We start from the raw sequence: 10252 nt of genomic DNA, 5'->3' as shown, positions 1-10252 counted from the left end.
GAGCGATCTAGATAGATAGATAGATAGTAGTTAGATAGATAGATAGACAGACAGATAGGTAGATAGATAGATAGAGAGAGTTAGATAGATAGAGACAGAGAGAGGAGGGAGACAGGGAGAGAAAGAAGATTCATAGATAGGTAGATAGCTAGATAGATAGATAGGTAGATAGATAAGACCATAAGACCATAAGACATAGGAGCGGAAGTAAGGCCATTCGGCCCATCGAGTCCACTGCACCATTCAATCATGGCTGATTTCAACTCCATTTACCCGCTTTCATTTAATATGTCCCAAGAGTAATTGGAGGAACTGTATGTCATGGCAGAGGTGAAACTCTTCACTGGTGTCGGGAGAATCCAGTAAGTGTGTTTTCTCATCTTCAGGAGCAATCTAACATATCTATTCACAATTCTCGTGATATTTCATGGAGACACAGAGATGATCTGTTTCATTTCATAAATGAGTCTGGAACAATTTGTAGAATATTTGCAAGCTGCTAAAGTAATCTTCAAAACAGATCTTCAGGTTACTTCCATTCTCATGCTCTCATTATTGGCAGGAGGTTATCAGCAAATCGTGCCCGGTTTAGCTGCATGACCTAAATGTTATTGAAACAAGGATATCAATCTGTGATTTCATCACAACTAAATCAGACACAGGGGACAATGTTCAGACTGAGATAATTTCACAGAATGTGCATGTATTTCACTCGCCTTTTTAGTCTGCTGCAGCTGAGAATATCACAGATGTCATTCTGAAAAATGAACAAACACTAACACCCTTCAAACTGTACAGCAGGGCTCAGAGTGCTCAGAGTTAATCTTTCAATCTCCTCATGTCCTATCCTCTTTGTTCTGAACAGTACTGTGGTTTAATGGTATCCGCCAATCTGTACATTATTCTGCGACATGTTTTTCCCCCTTTCTGGGTTAGGGGCCATTCGGGGAATGTTCAATAATTGCACGCTGCTGAATGAGTATATTTTGTATGGTGGAATAAATATGAACTAAATACAACACATAAATACAACAAATATCCTCTCGCTGCTGTGGTCTTCAAGACACAATACTTCTTTCGAAAAGTATACAAATGACTGAAAGCAAATAAAGCAGATTCTGATAGCTTATTTTAATTCGATATTGATCATTCGGCGCGTGTCTGCGAAGTTTCCTCATTTTCGTCAATGCAGAAGCTGGCCCTACCAATCAGCTCAGAGCTCTTGCAGTATTGACGGAAGCACCGGCCAAATGCGGTGACAGGTCCCCTTTGCGTCTGTTCCATGCAGGCAAGGGAGCGCAGGTAGGAGGGCGCAGCTCCGCCAGTCTCACCGCTGACGTCATATCCAGCAGCCCACTCAGAGTCTGCAGACAAACTGGAACAGTTTGAGGAGGCTGGGAATTTGTGAATCTGCATCGTCTGATGCTGTTGTACAAATTTTGTCTGAGAAGTTATATTCAAAGCATTGTGACATTGTTTACTTCATATTTCTTTCGTTCTGAGACAGTGTACTGCGTGACAGTGGCCATGTTCCCCTTTATTTGTAATTTCGAGTTGTAACTACAGTTTTCCTCTCTGATGTTCATTCTTTTTACTACCATTGTAACACTGACCCCTACCAGCATGCTTGGTAGGTTTTATGGCACTTTCTAGTCTTGTTCTAATCTCATTCACTTTGTGATCATTTGCAGCATATGCTTTGCTGTCTGTACTTCTCAGCGACCCTCAAGGATAATTTAGTCAGTGTTCAGATCAGGGAACTTTTATTAATTGTATCTCCTCATCCCGCCTGCTGCAAACGAGCAAAACACTGAGATATTTATCTGCAGAGGAGCAGATATCAAATGTATTTCATAAGAAACAGAGCTTCAACTTTTAACTGTCCCCAGCATTTTTCTCCCCATCTCCATCTCTGACAATATAATTATAACGTTCCACAACCCTCGCTTCGACACCGTCATTCAACTGCATCATGGCTGACCCGGTAGAACACCGCAATGTTCCCCCACAATCTCGTTATCCCGGTAATCTTTCAGATCGAGAAATATGTCGGCATCTGTCTTGAATATGTTCAATGACTGAGGGTAGTGGGTGCCTGGAACTCGCTACCGGAGGAGGTGGTGAAAGCAGGGACGATAGTGACATTTAAGGGGCATCTTGACAAACACATGAATCTGATGGGAATAGAGGGATACGGACCCAGGAAGTGTAGAAGATTGTAGTTTAGTCGGGCAGCATGGTCGGCACGGGCTTGGAGGGCCGAAGGGCCTGTTCCTGTGCTGTACATTTCTTTGTTCTTTGTTCTTGTTTGACTGAGCCTGCAGAAATTTCTGTGGTAGATTCTCAACACATTGAGGAAAGTGTTTCTTCCTCGTCTATGTCTAAAATGGTCGCATTGTAATTTGGGGATATATCCTCAGGCTGGGGGAAACTTGCATTCTGCATCTGCCCTTTAGTGTCCTGGAAAGTAATGCCTGTTTCAATTAGATAATTTCTCATTTTTCGCTACTCTAGACTATAGCATTAAACCATGATGCAGACTGGGATGCTCACTAACCTGCGTTGGACGTTTCTCAGATCCGCCTGAACAGGTATATTTGGAATCACTGGCTTTCGCTCCGAAGCATCAGGTGAGTCTGAAGGAGCTGTGCTCCGAAAGATAGTGATTCCAAACAAACCTGTTGGACATTAACCCGGTGCTGTAATATTTATTACTTTCGAAAATAACTCCAGTATCCTCAATTTCGCGTGGTATCATCCTATAAAATCGATGCTGTGCAATCTCGTTTACACATTTATGCTCCTTTACTTAAGGAAGCCCAAACTGTACTCGGTGGTCCAGGTGTTGTCTTACAATGGCTCGATGCAATTACAGCAAAACGTGTACATTTCTGTACTCACATCGTCTTGCAATGAAGGCCAGCATAATTCTGCCTTCCTAGTTGATTGCTGAATCCGCATGTTAGCATATAGTTACATATAAGCAATGATATGCAAGTCCCTTCGGATATCAAGCCTCCACAACCTCTCACGACTTTGGAAATACTCTCAGTTTTTCTCTGCTCCCTTTTCTTTAATGATAACATTACATGTTTCCACATCATTGTCCATCGTGGTAATCATCAATAGTCTTTGAGCCTGCCTGAATCCCTTGATACCTCCTTACATTGAAATCACTGATGATATACCCATCTACGTCTATGCCAGCAGAAAAATTGGAACGAACTATTGATATCTAAACACGCCCCCACCCTCGCCACATCAAAGACCTTTACATAGAATGTGAGCAGTTGGAGCCCAAGTCGAGATGCGAGGGTTGCCCCATTTTAACCATGCTCCGGTAACTTGACAATCACCCACGTATTGCTATATTTCGATTATGTATTTTATACTTTTTTGAATCCATGCCAGTGTATCATTGCAAATCCCAATTAACCCAAATGTTGCTCATTAACCTGTGTTGGACGTTACTCAGATCCGCCTGAAAATGCAAATGCATCACATTCAGGGGCTCCTCCGATCTATTCTGCCACTTAAGTTCCGGAAAAAAAGCAATAGTGTTGCCGAATATACTTTCTATTTCATATGCCCATGTTGGCTCTTTGTTGGAAGCCTGCCATGGGGCCCTTTAATATTTAGATTGTAACTGTGGTGATCATAGAATTTACAGTGCAGAAGGAGGCCATTCAGCCCATCGAGTCTGCACCGGCTCTTGGAAAGAGCACCCTACCCAAGGTCAACACCTCCACCCTATCCCCATCACCCAGTAGGGAATTGATTAATGACAAGGTGTATTAATTATCCAAAGATTACAGATACAAATATTGTTCCAATGTGCTCAGCTCCAATATTGGCTCCGGTGCCATTTTCATTATGTTAGCGTTAAACGTCTTATTTTTCTCGATGAAGAGCCTCTTTGCTGAAGCAACACCTTTTGGTGTAACCTTTTCCAGACACCACTTACATTTTCAAATTCTTGCTTCGATATTAAACATATTTATTTTCCCTCCAGATTTCGCACAGCTGAAGATATATGAACAGTTTTGACATATTATCTATGGACGATTTATGTTCAAACAAATGAGTTACTCGTTTACACTGCTCCGTGTGTAAGGTTTAAATTACATTGGATTAATGTGAAAGGTTCCGAAGCTGAATGCATAGACTTGCAGTTAATACATTTTGGAACGTTTCACGCCTGATACCAATTCAATATGTTTGCATTTACTACAAATAAAGAGGCCGAAACCGAACCCTTGGTTCATCCAACTTTATTCCCACTTCCGCATAATCTTTTATATCAAAGACTCACAAATCTCATTTAAATTACATGACTTTTATCAGTCCCAACTATTCCACGAAGTATCATATTGAGTATTCTGTCCTCTCGCTGGGAGAAAATACCTTCTCAATTCCACAGCTCATATTTTTAGGTCAACTCTGACTTCTCGGTTTTAAGCTTGGTGATGTCTCCATGTTATATTAATACAGAAAATTCTGGATAGGTTCAGCAAGTCCGGCAGCGTCTATGCAGAGAAATAGAGTTAGAGTGTTGGATCTGAATGAGCCTGGTAACAGACGGACTCTGCTCACTCTATGACATGTTTTGGAGGATGGGACAATCATCGAATGGAAGTTGGGAGTCTGTTGACCTGTGCGTTGCTTGGATGCAGTCGAGTCTGGTTGGCTCTGAATGCCCTCTGTGACGATCAATCAGTTAAGTGTCCCAAAGCCACAGAAATAAAGCAATGGGCAAGTGTGGTGACAAAACTGCTGTGAAGTGAACATGCAAGGAATTGGCAGTTACAAACATAGTTGTACAGGCCTTTTGGCCTCCAGCACCACTGTTTCCCTTAGGAAAGGCAATCAAATGGTAATCTGCTTTCAAGCTGGACCAGGTAATGGGTTGGGGTATTTGGCATCGACGGGGTGCATTCGTGAACGAGTGCTAGCAGGAGATTTTAAAAGTTAAATTAGAGGGCAGAACGTGAACCCAGTGCAAAATGTTTTGATGAATATATTTTGGGATATCCTGTTAGTTCTGAGTCACCGTCCTTCCTGCTAGTGGCGAAGTTCCTCTTTCTTTCAACTAAAGCATCTTCGAGTTGAAACCACTATTTTTTCCACTGTGACACCCAACTTGTACTGCTGTCGTCTCTAATACTGACCACAATATTGGCTGATTTTTGTGCCTTGTCTCCAGGTTTCTGGTCGCCTAAAGACACTGTGTGATATTTGGCGAATTGTTGCCTTTATCACTTAAACAACTAAACACTGTTCCTGAATAATTCAAGCAATGGTCACACCCGGCAGTAGTTAATAAAACAACTTCCTCATGCAGTCTGCTGGAGCTATGCACGTCACTGAGCTATGGATCTGGAGAGTGGGCCAAAACTAACGCTGAAAATATTGCAGTCATTGTGATCAGAATTTCACTTCCAGTTGCCATATATCAAAACGTCTAGGGCAGATGTGCAGCTTAGGTGGGGCTATGGAAAGAGGGAGGGCAGTGGGCCTTGGTGTCAGGCTCTATCGGAGGTGTCGCTGGAGACTTGATCGGCCAAATGGCCGCCTCAGGAGTTCTATGGATTCTATGGTTGAAATATAAAACATTGTGCAACACAGGCTTGAATGCATTAAATGATCGAATGTCGTACACTCGGTGAGAAATGTCCTCCACTCCATTTAAATGGGTTAATCTTGGTTGTATACTGTGCCCACTAAAAATATTTCCCCACTTGTTGTGAACATTCTCTCAACACCGAGCCTGTCTAACACCCTCTGAAATGTTTGTGCTTCTATACAATCACTTTCCATTCTTCTCAGCGCCATTAACTTTAGGCCCAACTGACTCTGCTTTCCCCCACAAGCCAACATCTTCATCGTGGGAGTCAGTGAAACTTCTCTGATCTGCAGCTAATGCAAGTTACAGGGTTACAGTTGCTCTGTGGAGTTCCATAAAAAGTTTATTTTTGCCATTCTACTCAATCGTCCAAGAACAAGAGTTCATTGTTGTTCCTCGCAATTTATTGTACCTTCAGTGTATTTCTTTATGACTCATGTACACGGGCACATTGATCCATCTCCGCCATTACATTCTTCGGTCTTCTTCCATTGGATTATATCCAGAAATATCCAGAACTCCCCGTTAATTTGCTAATACTCTGTTCTTGCTCATATGCTAACCACAACGATATGAATTTTCATCTTTTACTGCACTTCTGTCCACTATTTCCTCACTTGCAATTGCAAATGGAATATAGCCACACTTTCACTTAATTGGATCTGGCCGTTGCCGGCCATCGCTCTCTCTCTCTCTTCTTTCACTGTAAATCGCTCTCTCTCTCTCTCCCTCTCTCTCTTTCTCTCTTTATCTCCCTTACTCTATCCCCTCCCATCTCTCTCTCTCTCGCTCTCTCTCTATGCCTCCCTGTCTCTCTCTCTCACTGCCTCTCCCTGCCTCGTCTGTCTATGTGTCTTTCTCTCTCTCTCTCTCCCTCTCATACATACATGCATACACACACTGTATCTCTGTGTCTCTATCCGCCTCTGTCTCTTTCTCTGTTTGTCTTTCTACCTCTCCCAATACCTCTCTTTCCCCTCTGTCGCCCTCTCTCTTCCTATCTTTTTCACTTTATCTGTCTCTGTCTGTCTGTCTGTCCGTCTCTCTCTCTCTCTCTCTCACACCCTGTATTCCGTCAGCCCCTCTCTTCCCTCCGGATTTCAGAAAGCGATTGATCAGACAGCGTAGTCCTTATTAAGTGTGGCTGCCTGTGACGGGGCTGTCCATTTGCGCACAGCAAGATCCCACGAGCGACGGTACTCAATGTAATTTAAAATGCTAACTTACCAGGGTCGAGGATGGGAGGTAGAGGGCAGAAAATGGCCTCCTCCTACTCATGTATAACAGGCTCGACGAGGAGGAGGGGAAGCTGCATGGAATCCTCCTGTTATTTTGCAACATGCTGGTGGAATGGGGGAGTGAATGGCGTCCTTCCTTTTCCTGTGTAACAAGTTCGACGGGGAGGAGAGGAAGCTGAATGGGCTCCTCCTGTTACTTTGAAACATGCCTGTGGAGGGGGGACTGAATAGCCTCCTCCTTTTCCTGTGTAACAGGTTTGAGGAGTGGCGGCTGATTGACCTCCTCCTGCTCCTGTGTAACAGGTTTGAGGAGAAGAGGGGCTGATTTAACTTCACCTGCTCATGTGTAACAGCATGGAGGAGAGTGGCCGAATGGCCCCCTCCTGTTCCTGTGCAACAGCCTGGAGGACAGGGGCTGAATGGCCTCCTCCTGTTCCTCTGTAGCAGGCACTTGGATGGGATGAGGGGAGGGAGAGGAAGAACGTCCTACTGCCTCCCCGGGCGGGTGAATAGTTTAGCAGCCTTGCGGAAGACCCCCCAGTAGGCGTCCTTGAACTGCCGGTTCATTATGGCGTAGAGTATGGGGTTGATGCAACTATTCAACCAGGTGAAGTTGGCGGCCACCATGTGCACGAGTACGGGGGCCCGCTTCTTCCCGTCCACCACATGCAGGAAGCAGAAGGGGAAGTAGCAGGTCACGTAGACGAGGAACATGGCGAAGCACATGCGGGTGACCTTCTGAAATTCGCCACTGCTGCTCCTCTTGGACTGGGAGCTAGAGGTCGCGCACTCCCCGCCCTGGGGAGCAATTTCGCCGCTGGGGGCCGCGACATCGGCGTTGGTGGCATCTGTCGACCGCGCGGCCGCCTCCCCGGACAAGGAATTGACGCTGGGTCCGTCAGCGATCCCGCTGTCGGCGGCGGAGGCATGGGCCGCATTGGGAATCCTACCGCCCCCTTCGGCCTCTAATCGATGACCCTTCAGAGCCTGATCCACCGCCTTCACCTCACGATGGATGAGAAAATAGAAGATCCCGATGCAGCCCAGGCCCAGGCCAAACATGAAAATGGTGAGGATGGTGGTGTAGGGCCTCCCGCGCTCCCGGTGGAAGCTACACGTGCAGACGGACGGAAGGAAGACATAGATATTCCAGAGGGGCCCGATGAGTGCCAGGCCCAACAGCCAGCTAAGGGCGACGAAGAAGGGCATCGTGTGGCGGGAGAAGACCCGGCCAAACCTACGGGTGTCCGAGATGAGGACGTAACGGCTCATGGCGATAAGGATCAGGCTGAAGATGGAGACGGAGTTAGCCAGAAAGAGGACCAGGCCGAAGACCCGGCACATGGTCGCGCCCTGCCGCCAAGCGAAGTGGACGTAGGTGTCGGTCGTCACCGGCTGGAGGAAGGCGCAGTAGATGAGGTCGGCCACCGTCAGGTTGAGGATGAGCACGTTGAGGCGGGTGCGGATCCTCCTGTCCGTGGCGAAGGCCAGCACGGTCATGACGTTGCCCACGGTCCCCACGGCCGTCACCAGGATCCCCAGCAGGGCGCCAAAGTAGCGGTAGTTGACGACAGCCGGGTGGCAGGTCACGTTGCTGAAGGAGGAGTTAGGATCCATGGAGCTCCCCTTATGAGGAAGGCCGCAATCGAAGGCCACAATTGAAGATCACAATCAAAAACGACAATTGAAGACCACAATCGACAACCACAATCGAAGACCAGGACCGAAGAGGGAAAGAGCTTCTTGAGATTTAGGACGAGCAGCGATGGTGCCTGGACCAGTAAGTGCAGTGGGTGTGATGCCTTCACTGCCTCTGCTCGGCACTTGCTCGGAGCCCCTTTATAGAGCAGTGCGGTTGCGAGAGAGTTTGCGCAAACAGTTCCTCTGACGCCAGGTTTGTTCCAGAGCTGCTTCCCTTTTCTGAAGCTTCCTCTCCAAATCACCCAGAGACGGAGAGGGAGAGATAGAGATGGAGAGACGTAATTTCCACGGGCCACAATTTGACAATACTTGGTACGATTCCGCTAAATGATAAGAGGGTTTGCAATCAGATCCAAAACTCCGAGATCAATCAGCTGAGCACCAAACCGTGCAGGGACCCAACCGACGTCTTCCAAACAGACCAGTTTGGAAAAGGTCGACGTAGGGAAGGTGCTCACTCAGAAGTGGCAGAAAGACGAGAACTGGGGAGAGCGGGGGGGGGGGGGGGGGATCATTATCACATGAAAATCCACTCGGGTTGGGGGAGGGTCGGGGATGCTGGAATTCAGGATATACCGCTTCACTCAATGAGTATATTATGGAGGATAGCGGCCTCTGTGCATATCATAGAAAATAGCAGTCTCTGTGGATATGATAGTGAATAATAGACCCAGCGTGTATTCGAGAGAATAGCTATCCTGTGTAGAAAAGAGAGAATAACAATCCCAGTGTATATCATGGAGAATAACAGACCCGTGTCTATTATAGACAAGATCAGTTTCTGTATATATTACAGAGAATAACAGTTCCTCTGTGTATTATAGAGGATAACAGTTCCTGTGGATGTGAGAGAATAACAACCGCAGTGTATATTATAGAGAATAAGTGTATATGTGTATATTATAGAGGATAACAGTTCCTCTGTATATTATAGAGGATAACAGCTCCTGTGGATATTATAGAGAATAACAGTCCCAGTGTATATTATAGAGGATAACAGCTCCTGTGGATATTATAGAGAATAACAGTCCCAGTGTATATTATAGAGAATAACTGTCTCTGTGTATATTATAGACGGTAACAGTTCCTCTGCATATTAGAGAGAATAACAGTTCCTCTGTCTATTATAGAGAATGACAATCTCTGTGTATATGATGGAGAATAACTGACCCAGTGCATATTATACAGAATAACTGTCTCTTTGTATATTATAGAGGATACAGTTCCTCTCTATATTATGGAGGATAGCGGACCCTGCGTATATTATAGAGTATAATGGCTCTATACCTATTATAGTAAATAACAGCCACTGCACATTACAGAGAATGACTGTCCCTGTGTATATTAGAGAGAATACCAGGCTGTCTATGTAACAGAGAATAACAACCCCAGTGTATAATAGAGAATAACAGCTTTTGCGTATGTCATTGAGAATAACGCCCCTGTGAATATTATAAAGGACGGCAGTCCCTTTGTATGTGACAGAGAATAACAGTCCTGTGTATATTATAGAGAATAACAGCCCCTGTGTATATTATAGTGAATAACAGCCCTGTGTATATTATAGAGAATAACAGTCCCTTTGTATGTCATAGAGAAGTACATTTCCAGTGTATGTTATAGAGAATAACAGCCCCTGCGTATATTATAGACAATAACAGTCCCTGTGTATATTATAGAGAATAACAGT

At 45.2% G+C, this 10252-nt stretch overlaps 1 protein-coding gene across 2 annotated transcripts; it reads right to left on the bottom strand.

Annotated features, from left to right (window-relative positions):
• Nucleotides 1-1130: 1130 nt before the first annotated feature.
• Nucleotides 1131-8525, bottom strand: LOC140399575 (G-protein coupled receptor 84-like). Of its 2 annotated transcripts, none has more exons than XM_072489112.1 (2): nt 6851-8525; nt 1131-1364 (listed from the first exon to the last, which is right to left on the bottom strand). In XM_072489112.1, exon 1 carries the CDS (start codon nt 8476-8478, stop codon nt 7348-7350), a length of 1131 nt encoding a protein of 376 aa, XP_072345213.1. In that variant the 5' UTR covers nt 8479-8525; the 3' UTR covers nt 1131-1364; nt 6851-7347. The 2 variants fall into 2 exon arrangements, with proteins under 2 accessions (XP_072345213.1, XP_072345212.1); XM_072489111.1 differs by lacking the exon at nt 1131-1364 and adding an exon at nt 4256-4526.
• Nucleotides 8526-10252: the final 1727 nt, after the last annotated feature.

Source organism: Scyliorhinus torazame, chromosome 23 (genome assembly GCF_047496885.1).
Source record: "Scyliorhinus torazame isolate Kashiwa2021f chromosome 23, sScyTor2.1, whole genome shotgun sequence".
NCBI lineage: Eukaryota > Metazoa > Chordata > Chondrichthyes > Carcharhiniformes > Scyliorhinidae > Scyliorhinus > Scyliorhinus torazame.
Note: the sequence above shows the minus strand (reverse complement) of the source record. Positions and strands in the feature narration are given on the sequence as shown.